Source organism: Emydura macquarii, unplaced genomic scaffold (assembly GCF_026122565.2).
Source record: "Emydura macquarii macquarii isolate MOO-44397 ecotype Brisbane River unplaced genomic scaffold, CSIRO-AGI_Emac_v2 contig_2531, whole genome shotgun sequence".
NCBI lineage: Eukaryota > Metazoa > Chordata > Testudines > Chelidae > Emydura > Emydura macquarii.
This window is the reverse complement of record NW_027132668.1, coordinates 1,342,042-1,361,970: the sequence shown is the minus strand read 5'-3', so window position 1 is coordinate 1,361,970 and position 19,929 is coordinate 1,342,042. Positions and strand designations below refer to the sequence as shown.

General features: G+C 39.9%; 1 protein-coding gene across 2 annotated transcripts in view; it reads left to right on the top strand.

Annotated features, from left to right (window-relative positions):
* Nucleotides 1-4,417: 4,417 nt before the first annotated feature.
* Nucleotides 4,418-19,929, top strand: part of TBC1D8 (TBC1 domain family member 8) — a 71,503-nt gene continuing 55,991 nt past the window's right edge. For both annotated transcript variants that reach the window (XM_067563569.1, XM_067563568.1), the window contains exon 1: nucleotides 4,418-4,769. In XM_067563569.1, the coding sequence (XP_067419670.1) occupies nucleotides 4,643-4,769 (127 nt within the window). In that variant the 5' untranslated portion in view covers nucleotides 4,418-4,642. The remainder of the gene's footprint in view (nucleotides 4,770-19,929) is intronic.

Sequence of the window (19,929 nt, the reverse complement as noted above, 5' to 3'; positions counted from 1 at the left end):
AAAACCTTGTAGAACGCTATAAATATGTACTTTGTTGTTAACTGCCATTTGCAATCTAGTCAGACATGACAATGGACATGTACTTCAGTCTCTTGGGCATTTCCACTGAGATCCATACAAGGAAGGATCATCCACATATGTGGACCAGGTCTGTACAAGCCTGAGTCAGTTGACCAGCATGGAAGGGAGTCTCAGGTCCCTTTGTTGCACTGTTTCCTTCACCTTCATTCTGGCCCCTTCAAACCCATGTATTTTGCAATAATAAGTTGATACAGACCTAGGTTTATTAACTTATTTTTGCAGATTCCCAAGAGCTGGTGTGGCCAGAGTGGAGGGACCCTGGCAGCATGGTCTCAATGGAACCAGAGCCTGGCTCAACTGATTCAAGCTTGCACAGCTGTGTGGCTAAAAACAGGAGTGCAGACATTCAAGGTTGGGCTGGAGCCTGAGCTCTGAAACCCAGAGAGAGGGGAGGGTCTCTTAGCCTGGGCTCCAGTCTGGGCCTGAATGTCTATACTGCTATTTTTAGCCCTGCAGAGCGAGCTTCATGAGCCTAAGTCAGTTGACTCGGGCTCTGAGACTTGCTGCTGCTGCTGCAGGTTTTTGTTTTTTTTTGCTGTGCAGATGTACCCAAAGCAAGTCAGGAATAGAAGATCACACTTACTCTATCTACATGACATATTGCTTGCCTTTACTGCCTCAATGTACAATGCCACATTCCAAGCATATTCAGGACCACTCCTTTTTGAAATTTTCCATGGAGCTCTTTGCTAATCCTAGATGCTTGCATGTAGTCTGAACTGCAAATTCAATATCTTGTGCTATTTGATATTTAAATCCAGAAATGATATGGTTGATCATAAATAACCCAGAGCCATTTTCAGAAGGCATATTTTGGATAGAAGGAACCCAGAAACCTTACTTTCTTTCAGTCTATTCCTTCCAAATAAAGCTTTGCCTTATTGAAAGTTACCTTCTCCTGCTTCCTGGCTTGACTTGAGCTGAGGATATTGAGTAATACAGTTTGAGATATTCCTATCCTTTTACAGAATTTATAAGAGAACACCTGCAAAGCTAATATATCTTCAGAGACCTCAGGCAGGTACTTGGAATTTATCCAGTAATATGGATGGATCACTATTTATTCCCTTTTTGTTTACCTGTGCATATCACCAGTGTAAGATTGTAGGTGAGATTCCTAAGAAAGAGTCTTAGACTATACAAGTCCCATTCAAACCTTGATTGCTGGACACAACCACTAAAGAATTGGTTATTTAGTTAGTTATTGCCTATAGCCAGCTGGTTGCCAACCAGAGGTGGCTGCATTTTATTTCTTGAGTGCTTTGAACTGAAAGGTGATGTAAAAATGTAAAACTTTTTCTTCTTGCATCATTATTTAGCCTTTGTCAGATGTCAGTGGACTCAACATGCAACTCTGCTCCTAGAAAATTTTTATTCTCCAGCTTGAAAAAGAATCAGATTGTTATTTTCAATTTATGTGGAATATTTATTACAGTATGTACCACATAAAACTTTGTTTTACTATATTGTCCTTGAGACAAGATGGGTGAGGTAATATCTTTTATTGGACCTACTTCTGTTGGTGAGAGACAAGCTTTTGAGCTTACATAGACCTCTTCTTTAGGTCTCTGATAGTTTTCAGTTGTCTTATCCTCCACAGCCATTTATAAATGGTGTTTTGTGTTAATTTCCTTCCACAGATTCCATATGCCAGAAAAACAGCAAATTGCACGTCTTCTGATTGTATGATTTTTTAACCAACTTTGATGTGGTTAAAAAGCCTGAGACTTTGAAGGAGTACTGTTGATTAGGCTCAACCAGAGGCAAGTCTCAAGGAATAACCAATAATGGCATGTGTGTATGATGTGATACTAAAATAGAAGGAAGCTTATTTTACTCTCATCTTGCTATCTTTCTTTAAATCTCTAGTTCTAGGAAAAGTTTTCCTCATACAGAAATCCCATTTTAAAGACCAACAACTCAATCAGTCTTCTTTTCAAGTACTGTTCAAATCACTTTTCACCTGTCAAGGGTGAGTATTAAAAAAAACCATTTTACGAAGGGAAAAAACACCACCCTGCTCACTACCTCAAATCATACTCTAGAATACCCATGTTCTGAAAGAGTATTTTAAATAACATCTTATCATTCAATAATTAATATTTAAAAAGATATTATTGCTCCTCCATCCCTCATCTGTTCCCTTTAATATTTCAGTAGTACATTCACTTTTTCCTTCTGCTTGCCATTCTGTTGTATGAAAACAAAATTCTGGCACTTGTGTAGATCATGCACATACTGAGAGGAAAATAAAGTTGAATAAACTACAGTCAGATTACAGTGTTTGGCCTGACCAACTATTTCATTGGTACCTAAAAAGCAATCAAAACAGTCATCTTCAGGTATTCCAAATGCCAGTTACCAATTACCATTGGCCATGTCATGTAGCTGGCTGCGGGTGTTGGAATTTTCAGAATTCAGAATACATATAACATCTTGGGCATTGAAAGCAGAGGGCCAAATCCTTTGTTTATTAATCAAAATGCTCCATTAATAGGGAACTTTGCCCAATTTAGCAGTATATGATTTAGTCCACATTGATTGAGTCTCTAGAGAGGGAATGAGATCCTGATCTCAGTTACTCCGCTGGTTGTAATGGAATCACTTCAGATTGACTATTATTTGTGATCAGAATCTGACCAAGAGATAGAACTCTGGACATGGAATTAGACATTCATATTTCAGTGGGCATCAGGATTACCAGTGTAAAATAATACCAGGCTTTACAGTAGTACTGCTTGGTTTTCAAAATCCTTTCTTTAAAACTATTTAAAATGACCAAGGGTATGCATGCCTATCCCACTGCATTTTCTTAACAAAAACTAGTGAAGATCTACCTCATCTGCTTAGCCTCCAAGGTTTGGACCTTCAATAGGGAAACCTCCATCAAGTTATTGTTTTGTTTTTTGTTTTAACTTCTGATGCCAGGTGGGTTTCACAAAGGTCAAAGAGATTTAGAGTGTAAACTGTTTGGGGCAAGGACCATCTTTTTAAACTATTTGTAGAGAACCTCACACAATGGGGTCCTAGTCCTTGACTAGGATCTCCTAGGTATTACAGTAATACAAATGATAAATAGTAATTTGTGTGTGCTGAGAAAGAATCCTAACACTAAGCCATTTCAGTCATGTTCAGCCAGCTCCTGATTTTTCTTATACTTTAGAGGATTAAGTGATAATCAAGTCCCTGATTCTGTAAACATTTACACAGTTACATATCTTTAAGCATGTGAATAGTTCCATTGATTTAAAAGTTAAGCAGGTACTTAAGAGTTTGGAGGCTCAGGATGTAAATCAGTAGGTCTGCACAATTGTGATCCAGAAAAGAAAACATTTGGTATTCCTTCCTCCCCAATCTTTTTATGACTTGTGAACATGAAAATTAGTAGGATCAATATGGAAACTATTGATCCTGCTCATGAACACTAATTATCTATTGTATGTGTATACAGTATATGGAACCTAGCAAGCAATCTAGTTGTTACAGCAAAAACAACGAGAGTTCTGTGACACTTTAAAGACTGCTACAGAACTCTTGTTTTTGCTGTATACAGACTAACACCGCTAACCCTCTGGAACTAGTTGTTACAGAGTGACTTTAAAATACGAAGGAACTTGCACATGGCTTGTATCTGAACTGATGCAAATATATGCCAAAAATTTGCAATACACTATGTATGAACGGCAGAGGAGGTGGCAGATATGGTATGCTAGTGCCCTGGCACGTTTAGGAGTGTTGACTAGGGTTGATTTTTGATGCTGAGAGAGGGCTCTGAGTTTCTGAACATCTCTCATCAGGGAGCAGTATGGTATTTAACATATACCATACTGGCCTTGCCTTCCCGGAGGGGTAAAAAAGGGAGACCTGTCCTGGAATGTGCAGGCCCTGTCTCTCTGAGGGGAACAGGAGGGGATGATGAGGGAAGAGGAGAACCTGGTTCCTGACTCCTAGCAGTGGGGATGGGTGGAGGGCATGGAGTGGATGAGTGCAGAGGAGTCAATGATTTTATTTCTCTCTCAGCAGGAATGAAGGGAAGGGGGGAGTCAGTGCTGGTACTAGCCCATTGGGAGCCCTGAGCAGGAATGTTTTTGCTCCACGCCCCATAACACATACCAATAATTACTAGGGGATCCCCTTGCGCTGCTGGGGCCCTAAGCAATTGCTGAGTCTGATGACTCGAACAAGGCTGAGGGGAATTAGTGACACCCCCAGGACAGGGGTGGGAGGCGCTGCCGCTCCCGGGGCAGGTTCTCTCTCCCCGCAGATGGGGATCCGGGCTTTTCTCTCTCGGAACCGGCTCTAAGAGCCTGATCCATGCGGGGTCCCGGGCGGGCAGCCAGGGGAGGCGCGACTGCGGGCTGGGGCGTGGCTGGGGACGGGGATTGGGGGAGTGTCTCCTGCAGCCCGGCACCGGCCGCAGCGCGAATCCCAGCTGCGGTGTGCCCGGGGAGGGAGCGGCGGCGGCAGCGGCGGCAGCTCCGCGTCCAGGCTCCTCCCCCGCGGCCGGGCCGGGTCGGGCCGCGAACGATGCGAGCAGACGGCCGGGCCGGGCGGCGGCAAGATGTGGCTGCGGCCCGAGGAGGTGCTGCTGAAGAACGCGCTCAAGCTGTGGGTCACCCAGAAGAGCAGCGGCTACTTCGTCCTGCAGCGGCGGCGCGGCCACGGGGACGGCGGGGGCCGCTTCACCGGTACCGGCCCGGGGCTGGGGAGGGAGGCGCCCAGGTGGGGCCCCCGCGCACCGCACCGCACCGCCCCGGGCTGGGAAGCGGGAGCTCCCCCCGTGCCCCACCTGCCCGGCGTCGCGGGGGCTCAGCCAGGAGGAGCGAGCTGGCTCCGGCCGGGGCCGCGGGGAAGTTGTCCGGCAGGGAGCGGCTGCTGGTGCCGGAGGAGCCCGGAGCAGGCTCTTTGTTCAGTGCCCTGGCGGGGCCTGATGGAGGCTGATGCTGGGTGCAGCGCGGAGGCAGGGCCTCCCTCCTCCGCCCTCCAGCGGTGCCCCTGCGAGCGGGCCGGGGGGCGGCTGCGGCGCGGCTCGCTGCCGGGGAAACTCCGGCGTCCAGCTGCGGCGGGTTCCTGAGCCGCCTGCCAGGGGCTGCACAGGGGCTCTGCGGGCGGCCCTCCCAGAGCCACTCACTGGGCTCGGGGTGGCTTGTTCTAGGGGCGGCTGGATAAATGACTGGCAAAATGCTCCTCGCTTCTGGAAAATCCCTCTCTGTAGGGTGAGAAAAAGTTTGTGAGGATGGTTGTGGGCCGGGCGCGGGCACTGAAACCGCGGGCCGTTTATTCAGCCGCAGTCGGAAGGAAAACAAAACAAACAAACAAAAAAATCCGATTGTCCTTTTGCTTCAGGAGTATCTCGCTTTATGAAGTGCTTGTTTAGCTGCGTTTGAACTCATGCGTACAGTACTGGTCACCCTGCTATCAGCATTTTAGTTATTGCCTTGAAGAGAAAGTGTGGCCTTTGTCTTCTATGAATGTTAGCAGGTTTAAATAATCCAGAGGACAAGGAGAGGTTAAGGAATTAGGTTTTTTTTTCTCTCAGTGATCTTCTTAAAGGTCATCAAATATATTAAGTCAGTGTTTAGACTCCGAAGTAATGGGCAGTGTAGAAAAACTAAGAAAAATGGAAGTTTTCAAAATAGGTGGATTAACCTAGAATGAAAGGAGAGGTGTGCTGGTCAGAAGAGTGAGCCAAAAACAACAACAAAAAACCCTCATGCTGTTCTTTTACAAGTGTTGAGTGAGAAAACCACACAATCATGGTGGTTTAAATTTCCTTCATGTGCATGTTGCAATATATTAAGTGCCAGATGATCTGTATTTCCTTTTTTAAATAAAGGATTGATTCTTCAGAGTTTGTGTTCTGACTCTGACGAAGAACTTGACACTTGATAAATTCAACTCAAAGGGAGCTGTACTGGTATAACAAAAGTGATATGTTAGCATTTATCTTAAAATTTCACATCTTTGAGCTACTACAAGTGCAACTTTAGTACAGACTGGCTGCAATCATTTTAATGGCCATGTTATCCAATTCTGCTTAAAGCAGGTCTAGACTTTATGGTGGTTAATATGGTGTTGGCCTATCTACTGCTTCATATACACACCAAAAGCAGCAGTGATAATACAGATGGCTGTAGTAGACCAGTTACCGAGAGCTACCCTCCGGGACTTCTAAAAATGAAAGGAGCAGAGCCCCTCAAGATTGAGTCTATCAATGCCCGCTGAGAACCGCAAATAAATCAGCAAAAGCCTTGCAGTCAGTAATAAAGATAGATAAATAAAGGAAATTCATGCGTGCTCTCTTTCTACATCTGTGGCTAGAACATGATTAACCAATGAAACAGGTGGAGTGTCACAAATCCAGGACTAAAACTGATTGAGTAGGACCAAGAAAATGATTTAGTGGTAGCTATCTGCATATACTTTCTTAACGTTCATAGGATTTCTGTCATCCTATCAATAAATATTGCGGAAAATCAGATTTAATAGTGCATTTGCTGCTTCGTATTTTCATTAAATAGCTTCCAATTTACCTTTGCATTTTTATTTCATTTAACTGTACAAGATTGTTTATTTAGCACCTTAGTTGTGCATAGTTTCTTTTAGAAGAAAACATGAAGACAGTAGACCTTACAGTGTAAATCTGGAGTAACTTCACTGGGATCAGTGAGTTACACCAGGTTAACTCTAGAGTAACTGAACAGAATTTGGTCCAAAGTCCCTGCTCTGAGAAGATTATAATCCAAATTGGACAAAAACATAAAGAAAATGATAATACACCATGTTGGGTATGGTGAAAGACCGAGGTAAGCAAAAAGAGGAAGGAATACTGCTCTTCAATGAGTCTGACTTCTGTAGAGAGAAGATTGTATTACACACCTGGATTTTTTTTAATTCAAATTTCTTATAATGGATTGTAATTTAAAGAAAGATGAGATATTTAAATCTCACAATCTTTTTTGTTCCTTAATAGACACTTTTAAATGCTACTATGGTTTATTTGATATAGCAAAGGTAGAATTTTTCTATGATTCTTGTCAGTACGTGGCATTTTATCTCCATTTTATCTGGAGTTTGCGCATGTCCTGGCTGTGTAGGCAGGCATTCACTGTTTGTCACTATGAAAGCTTAATTCTGATTCAGTAGACCAAGAGATTGGCATGTTCCAACTGTGTAACGTTCGTGAAATCTTGGCCCAGTTGAAGTCAAGGGGATTGGGCCAAGATTTAACCCCTAGGGTTTATATTTTGTTTTATCCCTCCTCCTTGTATGGAACATACAGCCCACTCTTCATTCCTTGATTGCTGGGATGAGTGAGATTAATTTCCACATCTAAAAATAGCCTCTACAGCTGTTAGTTTTAGGTCCAGGTTGATCATGTGCCTGAAATTCACAAATGTGAAGTCTCTGAGCTTTCCATGGCAGACATCTGCAAGTTTAAAATAAAAAATGGGTGTTTGCTGTCTAGCTAAATTCCTGGTTTATCATGTTGGCTAAATGCAGAAGCTAAATCTGCAGTGCGTACAGGTTTTTATATAAGGCTAGCATAGATCTGTTTTCTCTGACTAACTGAAAACACCCTTTCTCTTTCTATCCTTTACTTTTCTCCCCTTCATAACCTCTCCCATCTTAAGAAAATTAGACATATTTCTTTAATCAGCTTTTGTTTGTTGTTTGTACTGTATAAGGGCCTAGATGTTAGATACATCTTACAGATGGAAAAAAATAAATAGAAAAAATTAAGTGCACTTCATATAAACATAAAGAGAATTGTAACATTTTGCTTTACTTGGGACAGTAAAAAATGAGCACAATGTTGAGAACCAAAGTGAAAAAAAATAGTTAAAACCAGTGTAAAACTTTCAGTGAAAATGCTTGAAGTTCATTCAGTGTTGGGGAAAAATGGCTTGAAATGTCTAGGATTTTTAAAGTAGATTCTAAAAACAGATGAAAATCTCTTCCCATTTGGGTGACATTACTAACTACTTATTTTTTAGAGCAGGTGTCTGAGTCAAGAGTTCTGGGTTTTGTTTCTAGCTCCATCCTTAACTTAGTGAAAAGTGGCTTTAAGAGTGCCTACTTCACAAGGTTTGATAGGTGTTATGTTTCTAGATGAAAGATTCAATAAAAATGCAAAGTACTATAATATTTTTAGTTCAGTGCAAACCTACCAAATAGCAGAGACATCTTTGACTTTAAAATTCTATAACTGTGACCCCCCAAAGTTCATGGTCCTAACTTTGATAAATCGTGGAGGTTTTTTGTTTGTTTTTTAAAGGAGGGATCAGATGCCACTTAATACATTTTAATGTGTGCGAAGGAGTATAAGCCACCATGATAGTACATGGTGCTTTCACTGCCCCTGTGCAAGAAGAACTGTTTTTGGGTCTGTTCTTTATTTACTCACTCTTCCCTGCAACCAATTTCACCCTTCTTTCCAGATTAATCTGTCCAAAAGGTACAAGTAAACCTAACACAGACAGCACAGGGGAAGAATATATTTTGTTTAGGTATATTCTCATTTCATCCCCAAAGGATTGAACTATAGGGCAATAGTCTTTCATGTCTGTTTCTGTCATCAGGATAGTGTATTTGCATTGAACTTTGAACTGGTGTGTATATATGAGAAACATATAACCTCTAGAGTCACTTAAACTGCTAGCAAAGTTCACTGATACCAGTTGCGGTTGCAGATGGTGTGGAAAACTGGTCTACTGTCATACAAGAGAAGGTGAGGAGAAATCTTTAAATCATTGTCTATCATCCACTCTGCGTAATTGGTTTCGTAGACTCGTAAGGGACCTGATGCAGCAAAGCGCTTAACCAGATGCTTAACCCTGACCATGTGAATAATCTCATGGACTTCAGTGGGACTACTCACATGCTTATTAAGTGCTTTGCTGGGTCAGGGATATAGGCAGGAAATCTGAAATGCTTTCTGCAAAGCATATGTTTCAGGATGAAATTATTCACAAATTAACTTTTATCAAGATGTAATTCAGTAGCTCCGGCTGATTCTGGGGTTGTATATACATATAACTGAAGAAATCCTTTTGTAGTAGATCACTAACATTGTAGCTCTGCAAAAGGTAGGGAGTTGGTTGAACTTGTTCAGTTCTGTAATAACTAAGATACGTGCTGGTATCTTTCTATAGTCCCTGTAAGTAATCTGTGGTCCCCTTAGGTAAATGGTAATCTCTGTTGTCCATAAGAAATATAATCGAGAGTAGTGTCAAATCCTTCTAATTTATAATAATATAAAGTCAGAGCTCTTTTGTCACACAGAGTGAGGCTGTGACACTACTGTAATTTTGGGAGGCTGTGAATGTTGGAAGTTTCAGCCTCCTTGTTTGATTTGATTAGTGCTGTGTATTCTTTTCAAAGCAAAAGCATACCTTCCGCACTTTTAATGTCTAGTTTAACTTTTTCTATTTTAAGATTTGGACAGTTGGATTAATAACGTTCAATGCACCCTCGAGCCAAAAATAATGTCAATTATGATAAAATCAAGTCCAAACGATATCCTCATTCCTCAGAAACACCAGCCCTTATCATGCCTGTTCCTCCCCCAACACCTGGGCAAATAATTAGGTGTGTTTAGCATACTCCAAAATCCAAGCTATTTCAGACCAAAAGGGTGAGTAGGCCACAAAGTTGAGGGCCCCTCCTGGAAAACATTGTTCTGTTAACAGCCTCTTATGCTAAGGGACACCGTATTAAATGTCTCCATTGATTGCAGCTGTTGCAGTATGCCTCAGGGAGAGGTCTCGAGTAGGGAGGTACTAAGCCATCGAGGCTTCATAAGTCACAACCAACATCTTGAACTCAAATTGGGAACCGATGTGTGGATGAGACAATGGTATTCAGAGGAGGGATTTAGGTTTATTAGGAACTGGGGAGCCTTTTGAAAAAGGAGAAGCCTATACAGGAAGGATGAGCTCCATCTAAACCAAAACAGAACCAGATTGCTGGCATATTTAATTAAAAGGGTCACGGAGGGGTTTTTAAACTAAGGGCTGAGGGAAAGCTGACAGGTGCGGAGGAGCATGTGGTTTGGACGGACACATGCCTAGCGGGAGAATTTATTAAAGGGGGTTCTCTTCTATAGCCCACTAAAGAGGAGAGGATAGAAGTTGATAAAGTACAGGTAGGAGCTGAAGAGAAACAGTCAAACGAAAGAGTCCCGTTCAGTTACATCACAAAAAGGCAGACAAATATTGACAAATTTTATAAGTGCTTCTATACAAGTGCAAGATGTCTAAATACGAAGATGGGTGAACTAAGTGCCTGGTATTAAATTAAGATATTGATATAATAGTTATCACAGAAGCTTGGTGGAACAATGATAACCAATGGGACATGGTAATAACAGGGTACAAAATATGTAGGAATGACACTGGTGGGAGAATGGCATTATATGTGAAAGAAAGCAGAGTCAAATAGGATGAAAATCTGAAATAAATCAAACTGTACCATACAGTCTCTATGGATAGACATCCCATGCTTGAATTATAAGAGCATAGCAGTGGGAATATATTACTGACCACCCATCCGGGATATGGACGGTGATTGTGAAATGTTTAGGGAGATAAGAGAGGCTACAGAGAAACCTAATAATCCCCATATTGACTGGGTACGTCACCTCTGAACAGGATGCAGAGATAAAATTTCTAGACACCATTAAATACTGCTTTTTGGAGCAGCTTAGTCCTGGAACCCATGAGGAGAGGCAGTTTTTGATTTAGTCCTAAGTGGCACATAGGATCTGGTCCAAGAAGAGAATATAACTGAACCACTCAGTAATAGTGACCTATAATATAATTTAATTAAACATCCTTGGAGGGTGGAGGGAATACCAAAGAAATGCACCACAGTAGCATTTAATTTCAAAAAGGGGAGCTACACAGAAATGAGGAAGCTAGTAAAATGGAAATTAAAAGAAACCGTGACAAGTGAAATGTTGCCAAGCTGCATGAAATTTTTTTAAAAACACCATAATAGAGGCTCAAACTAAACATATACCCAAATTTAAAAAACAAAACAGTAAGAAGACCAAAAAAATGTCACCGTGTCGAAACAAGAGACTAAAAGAGGTGGTTAGAGACAGAAAAGACATCCTTTAAAAATTAGAAGTTAAATCCTACTAGGGAAAATAGAAAGGAACATAAAGTCTGGCAAATCAAGTATAAAAGTATAATTAGGCAGGCCTAAAAAGTATTTGAAGAGCAGCTAGCCAAAGAGACAAAAACTAACACTGAATCTTTTTTTAAGTACATCAGAAACAGGAAGCGTGCCAAACAATCAGTGGAGCTACAGGATGTTTAAGGTGCTAAAGGAGTACTCAAGGAAGAAGGGCCTTGCAAAGAAACTAAATGAATTCTTTGCATTGGTTTTCACTGTGGAGGATGTGAGGTAGATTCCCAGACCTGAGCCGTTCTTTCTGGGTGACAATTCTGAGGAACTGTGCCAGATTGAGGTGTCAATAGGTAAGGTTTTGGAGCAAATTGATAAATTAAACTAATAAGTTATCAGGATCAGATGGTATTCACCCAAGAGTTTTGAAGGAACTCAGACAGGAATTGCAGAACTACAATTGTGGTATGTAAACTAACCCTTAAATCAGTCTCTGTACTAGATGACTGGAGGATAGCCAATGTAACGCTGATTTTTAAAACAGGCTGCAGAGGTGATCCTGGCAATTTCAGGCTGGTAAGTCTAACTTCAGTAACAGGCAAACTGGTTGATCCTGTAGTGAAAAACAGAATTATCAGACACATAGATGAACATGATACATAGGGGAAGAGTCCACATGGATTCTGTAAAGGGAAATCATGCCTCACCAATCTATTAAAATTCTTTGAGGGGTGGTCAGTAAAGGTGAACCAGGGTGATCCAGTAGATGTAATGTACATGGACTTTCAGAAAGCCTTTGACAAGGTGTCTCACCAAAGGCTCTTAAGCAAAGTAAGCAATCTTGGGATAAGAGGGGAGCCCCCTTATGGATCAGGAACTGGTTAAAAGATAGGAAACAAAAGATAGGAGTAAATGGTCAGTTTTCACAGTGGTGAGAGGTAAATAGCAGGGTCCTCCAAGGATCTGTACTGGGACAATTATTTTTCAATATATTTGTAAATGATCTGGAAAAATGGATAAACAATGAGGGGGCAAAGTTTGCTGATGATACAAAATTACTCAAGATAGTTCAAACCAAAATTGACTTCAAAGAGTTAGTGATCTCACAAAACTGGATGACTGGTCAAGAAAAAGACATGCCACTATATAAATCCATGGTACGCCCACACCTTGAATACTGTGTGCAGTTCTGGTTGCCCCATCTAAAAAAACAATATATTAGAAGTAGAAAAAGTACAGAGAAGGACCACAAACATGATTAGGGGTATGGAACAACTTTCATAGAATAGGCTTTATAGTTATCACTACTCCCCCTCATAGAAGAAAATGATTCTTTCTAACCAATGTATTATTCAATTACTTAGGCCAAGTCTACACTATGAACTTACATCGGTATAACTATGTCACTCAGGGTGTGAAAAATCCACACCTGACTGACACGGTTATATTGACCTAACTGCTGGTGTTGACAGCACTGTGTCGACAGGAAGGCTTCTTTTGTTGATATAGGTACTGCCTCTCGTGGAGGAGGATTAACTACACCGATGGGAGAAGCTCTCCCACTGGTGTAGTAGCGTCTTAACTGAAGTGCTGCAGCAGCCTGCTCTTAGACTTTAATCAAAATGTTTTTGTATCCTTGCACACAACTGGAATTCAGATATCATATTTCTCTCCCTCCCTCTTATTTTGTTATTTAACTGTAACATCTTAAAAGGTCTCTCTTAAAAAAAACATGTTTTTCTTAAATTGTCCCAGAAGAAGGTGACCCCTCCATAAGTGAATTTGGACTGCAAATGACTTAAAGCATGTAATCACATGTATGAATAAACTCTCGATCCTCAACAAAGGCTGTAATATGAATGCCCAGTTCCTCAGCTGGACCACAGCACTGACAACATTTTGTGGTTTTGATGTGTGCAGGTGGCATTATCTATTTGCTTTGCCTGCTCTCTTCTTAGGCGCCTAAAGGTTCTAAAGCAAAATGGAACCGGCAAACAGCGTGGAGGAGCAGCATGTTATAAATCCCCGGAGATAATACAGTGATTTGTGTTTATAAATGCCTTGAAAGTCAAGAATGCACCTGCAAATCAAAACAGAGTTTTCTGGTTTAATGTTTAGCCTACAAGCATGGATGGTATCTGTTTAAATTTTGAACATCAGCTTCTTTAACACTGAAAATCACTTACCAGCTAAAATGAGATTGGACTAAATATAGAGGGAATACGTTTTTATTTGTGGCTATTGTATTGTAGTGGCCAGACTCCACAGAAAAACAAGATAGGTAATTTCTAAAGAATTTTTTGTGGTTACTAGAATTATGTAATACTACAAAGCTCCTAATAACTTGTTTGGACATTGTACAGAACCAACAAAACGTATGAGATATTCTTTTTAGACAGTATTCACCAGAATTTATATTGTGGCAATTTAGAGACTATCAAAGGCAGCATGTAAGTCTAATAAAACATATTTATTGGGTACATTAATTTTTAGGTTGGAAACTGTTTTCCTCGATTAGTAGTGTGACAGAGCTTTAGCTCTGTGGACTTTAGAACCAAGATGGGCTGCAGCCTTATCTTAGTATATCTTAGGCTGCTGTCATGCTGACTGCTGTTAAATAACATGACAACCTGCTGCAAGAATTATGTGGACAAAACGTACTCGGAAAAATGGCCTGAGGAGAAGAGGGGAGTCATGGCAAATATTTTTTCTTTCATAATATGCTAGGAGAAGTACAGTATGGCGTTTTAGGATGTGGGGAAAGCATGTGCACACTCCTTCCTTATTTCCTGTTCTATATCACATCCCTTTCACCCTCCTACAGCACTCCAGTGACAACAGATCCCCTGATTGTAACTTGAATTTCCAAGGATATTAGCTTTTGAAGCTTATGGGTAGCTAAACTTCAGAGTAGAATAAACCCAAAGAAAATGTTTAAAACAAAAAACCAAAAACAAAACAAAAAAACAACAACTTGTGAAAGAATACCATTAAAAGTAAAAGCTTACCTTGATGGGCTATAACTTCCAACTTCACAAAGAACATAATGCTGGATGCTCAGTTTAAGAAATAACACAAACAGTATAGCCTGCTATACTAAGTCCCTGCTAACCAGAACCGAGTTTTTTGCCTGTATTTAACCCACAAGGATAGGGGCCAGATTCTGGGCCGTGCCTGAAATGAGCTCAGTGCAGATCAGAAGTAGGGGGTGTAAAGATGCTTTAAGCCATCTTTACGCTTCTCCTGCTCCTATCCTGTCCTGGAGCTGGACCAGCCGTAGACTGCTACAATTAGTTATGTTCAGCTGCCTGTGAACCTAATGGAATGTTCTGACAGCTGGAGCTTGGCAGTTGAACACAGCAATTTCCATCCATATGCCTTTTTTCCCAGGCATATCACTTGTGCTAAGAGGTTCAGCTGGGTGGTATAGAGCTGGTAAGAATATAAGAATGGCCATAACTGGGTCAGACCAGTGGTCCATCTAGCCCAGTATTCTGTCTTTTGACACTGGCCAGTGGCAGATGCTTCAGAGGGAATCAGCAGAGCAAGGCAGTTATAATAGCTCTACCCCATCAAAGTGAATACTGAGCGGGGGCCAATTAAACTAACCATAAAGCAGCTAGAGCATAAGGGAAAAATTGGGATCTAGGAGTTGGAAGTTTTGGGTTCTCTTCTTGGCTCTGCTGAGTTTCTATGATAACAGGCAAGTTGCTTATCCACTTTGCCCATCTGTAACGTACAGATACCTGTCTACCTCACAGTGTATTGTAACTTTCTGATAGACTGTTTGCAAAGTGCCATGAGCTGTTCAGATGGAGGGAGTTATAGAATTGCAATTATTATGCAACAAAAATTCTAAGGTGTAGTTTGAGGAAACTAGGTGAATAATACTTAATTCCAGTCAGAAGTTATTTCATTGTTAATATTTATTTCTATAAAGTTTTAGAAAAGACATAACTTCTGTATTTTCTTGTGATTTTTTTTTTCATGTATTACTTCTTGCCCAAAGTCTCATCCTTGTTGTCTGGCATATAAAGCAGAAAGTGTTTCTCACAACCATTATCTGTCTTCCCGAATTTGAACCTCACTCATGTTGCAACAGGTGGAAGCATCCTGTTTTAATTCAGTGTATTTAGTGTCCTTTTTATAAACCGTTTTTTTACCTGACCACTTGTTTTGCTCTCAGATTCCTGTTTTGATTATGCTTATAAGCCTCTGGATGAGAGAGGATATGAGAAGCAGGGATGACACAGGGCACTAAAATGTTTCATGAGCCATGGAGTATGGATATATCAGAACAAAATAGTACTATTCCCTAATGCACTAGTGGAGCAAGAATTTTATAGCAAGCTAGGCTCTATTATAAACCCTTGAATCTAGAATCTGATGCTAGATTAGTTAACATTTTCAAAAGCACCTGAGGAATATGCCTACAGAGCAATCAGGAGGTGTCATTACAGCATGTATAGCCATAATTTTAATCGAGCTGCGTAGCTCAATACAAATTACAGCGTAGCAGCAGTCTGAGGGCACGTCTATGCTGACGGCGGCAAAGTTGCCGCCGCCAGATCGATCTTTCTGGATCGATTGAGCGGTCAGTGTAGACCCGCTCAATTGATCAGGAAGTCAACTGAGTAAAACCACGCCCTCAAGTAGCGTAGCGCTGCGTTGATGGGAATGCTGGTCCCGTTGGCACAGCACAGTAAAGACACCGCGCAGAAGGGAAGCCCAGCAGTCGACGTGAGTTATGCAAGCTACTCTGCGTAGTTTGCGTAACTCCCATTGACTGCCGCCGAATCTCCAGGTAAGTGTAGACCAGGGCTGAATTAGCTGCCCGAGTATATACCCAGGGTCCTAGATGGGATTGTACTGAGTGGCTAGTCCATGCTGCTGTGGTTATATTGCTGTTTTTTAGTGAGCTAACTCAATCAAAGTTAGCTGGGGTATGCCTAGACATGCTGCAGTCACACCTTCCCGTTGTAGTGTAGATACAACCTAAGTGACTTTCTCAGAAGTGACTTGAGCACTTAGGCTTCCAAGTCCCATTGACTTTCAAAAGACTCTTAGGATCCTAACTGCCTAGGTCACCTCTGTATATGGGACAAAAGCGCTTTTGAAAACTTTACCTTAGTTTTACATAAAGGCGTGTTAGGTGCAGTGCAGATGGACAAAGAGAGCCATTTGTTCTTTGAAGAGAGATCTTTGTGTCAGGTGCTGCCTGACCTGTTATAATTAATTACATCTTAGATGACTTCCCCAAAATCTTGAATTGACAGGTGGAAAGAAAAAATATTTTTTACAAACCTAGATTTCAAGTTTCTAATTTTGAGTCTAGCTTTAATTTTCTAACATCTAGTCTCTTAAAGTTTAGTGGAATTCTTCAAATATCACATGGATAATTCACACCATTTTAGAGAAATCTACATTCCTGAGAGTATGAATAAATATGTTTACATAGAAATCAGTGTTTCTCACTGATTTTTATTGTAATTGGTCCTTTTCTAGACTGCAGCTGTGAGTTGTGGTACACAAAGTATAGGGTCACATCACAAATTGCAATTTATCTTCTCTTTGAGGTTTCAGGTAAATACAGATTAAGCTCTAATGGTGGATCATACTTCTGCAAGTTTATTTGATAACCAGAAAGTGTTTATAAGGTATCCCTAATTTCCAAAAGCCCCCCCCCCCCCCCCCCCCCCCCCAAAAAAAAAAAAAAAACAAAAACAAAAAAAACCAAAAACCAACAACAACAACAAAAAAGAGTTGTGTTGCACACAGGATTGGAATTAACCTGAATAAAAACAACGAATTATGCAGTTATGTAGTGTGCTGCTTCCAAGCTGATTAGGTAGCAGTGTGATCTTGGTAAAGCAAAAATACTATTTGTCAAAGGATCTGAAAATAGTGCTTCAGTCTCCTGCTAGTTTGTACTTGGATTTATTTATTTATTGAACTGGTGTGCATAAAATAACTGTGAACTCTATAAAATGGATTTCTGATTTGGAAGTTTTATTGTAATTCTAATTTGGTTGTACTTTCCATATAAGGTATAACTTTGCAGCATTTGATTTGCAGTATTTAGGTTGTATAATATGTCCATAAAGGTAGACATTTGAAATGTAACTAAACAAAAATTGTAGTTGAGTGCAAATTTTGTCTTGGAGAGCTGTTCATTTCCATAATACAAGTAAAACATTTCCCCTCTTGCTTTGAAATCCCGTGTCCGTGTTACTGAGCACAAACTGATTTTAGAACAGAAAAGCGATTTCTTTCCCCTCCCCTTCATGCCCCCTCCCCCCCACTGTTGTCTGACATCCATATTGGACTTGGACCTTTACCTTGCATTTCTGCATATTTTGTAATCTTGATAAAATCATGAAAAGACTTGTAATGCTCATGAGATGATCTGTTACTGGACTCTGAAGTCTGACTAGAAAACCTGTGGCGGCAGCTTTCTATAGTGCAATATAAAATCAGCTGCATCTTATTCTCGGTAGCTTTATTTTTTCCCGCTGAAATGGTTTTGTGTTGTGTTTGAAGCTGAAAAATTGAGATGGGGCTGTCAGTATTATTGTTTAAAAAATGCAATGAACTTGAAAATCATATTTACTTCTGTCATTTTTGTTCCGTACATAGTATCAAGACAGATCTATGATTACTGTAACAAAGTTAGTAAAACATATTTTTCTATTTTTCCCCCTAGTTTGTTTATTTTGATAGGTCTTTAAGGATAGTAAATTTTGCTTTTTACTGTAAAAGTCAGTCAGTTTCTTCATGGTTAAAAAGATCCTTAAACATCAACAGGGGAGTGATGTATATTTTGTGTGTGTGTAATGTATAGGAAAAATAATTTAAAAATATATATGGACATGCTATTTAAAGGGTGCTCTATCAGAAACTTAAAAAAAAACCAAAACCCTAAAGGAAAAGTTAATTTTAAAATTCAAATTGTGTCCCTTTAGAAAGTTACTTTTTTTGCATGTTTGTTACTGGTTCCTTCAATGGGAAGCACTGTGCAGTTTGTTGTATGTTACAAATATTGTGCCGAGTTCAGAGTTTATATGATACAAAAAGCACTAGGAAAGCAGCACCATTTGAATCATTTAAGTAGATTTCATCCTTTCTTTAATATTAAACTTTTTACTTAATCTTCACCAGATTCATGTACAAATGTTGGTTAATGTTGCATAGTTTTTATAGATTTATAGTTAATTATTGAAAGACTTATTTTTGTTCAATTAAATTTCAAACTATGCTACTGCTGTAACACCTCAAAAACAGATGTGTTAAAGCATAGGAATTAGGCTACCTCAAAAAGATTATTGATATCCTTTTATGTCAAACTAGGAAATTGTTACGGCCTGCACTAAATATTTAATATTTTTCTCTTGGAGAAAATAATCAAAATATAGGTGTGAAACATGCATTAATTGCTTATTCTTCTTTACTGATGCACCTTTGTTTTATCGCTCTGGAATCAGCAGCATATATGTGAGATCAGAAATCTAGACCACACTCTTACTTGTAAAACTAGAAAGTGCTTTCCGTCCTACCCACATTAAAAATAGATTGGGGCCTAATCTAAATCCCACATAAATGTATGAGAGCCTTTTCATAGATACTAATTGAACTTCAGGCAGGCCCCTCATGTATGATATGGATTATGAAAATATAAAACTAATGTAAAAAGGAGACTTCAAAGATACATTCCAGTGAATCATTGGAGTTTGTGTATGAACCTGGCTCAGATTTTTTTAAAAAATATAATAGTATATTAAAAGGATTCTTCTGAGTTTTGGCATCTCAATATTTTGTCTTTATAATATTTAAACCATTGCTAACTTGGCTAATCAGAGGATGGGTGGCATTTATTATTTTAATTATTTCATACTTGTGTTTAGTTGGAAACTGTTCATTACAGTTAGTGAACACTATGGAACAGTTAAGCAGAAGTAGAGAGTGGAAAGAGGAATTGGCTGCTGTGATCAGTCATTCAGGGACAGAAAAGGGAATTTAATTTGCACAAACTGAGAAACAAGATCAATACCCTTCATTTTCCATGTACTTATATGGCTTCATTGTAGGAGTGCATTTCTTGTGTATTCTCAGCAAATAACCATATTTCACAAGTCTGACCTTTATCAGGATTTTCTGAAGAGCTTTAACACTTGCCAATGACTTAAATGGGACTGTGTCAGGCCTACACTAAATGTTTTAAAAAATTTCTTTTCATAGGTTTATTATCAGGATAAAAAAATTAGTCTCTGGGCTGCTGCTTTCTTTGTTGATCACATGATCTTCAATATTTTGAAATTTGCAGGCTAGACTGTGTTATGCCATTGTCTTACAGTTCCCTCTGATGACAGGATGTGGACTCATAGAGCGCTTCTAATTGTATTATTGTTGTTGGCAAAATACAGAATTTTAAGACCATCTTACAGAATTAGAACTTTTTATGAGGCAAGGAGGGAATACACATTTTAAGTGCTCATCTTTTGTAGTCGGAGAAATTTTGATTTTTTTTCCTGATAGTTTTTCCTAAATCATTGGAGAAGGTTTGGTATTTTCTTTGTGTTATATTTTCGCCTGCAAATCCATGACTTCAGTTCAAACAGTGAGCGATAATATGCTAAGACTTCTTTTACTCAGGAGCCAATTATTATGGAATAGAATCTGAGACACAATGCATTTGAGACTGTTCTAAATAATACATGT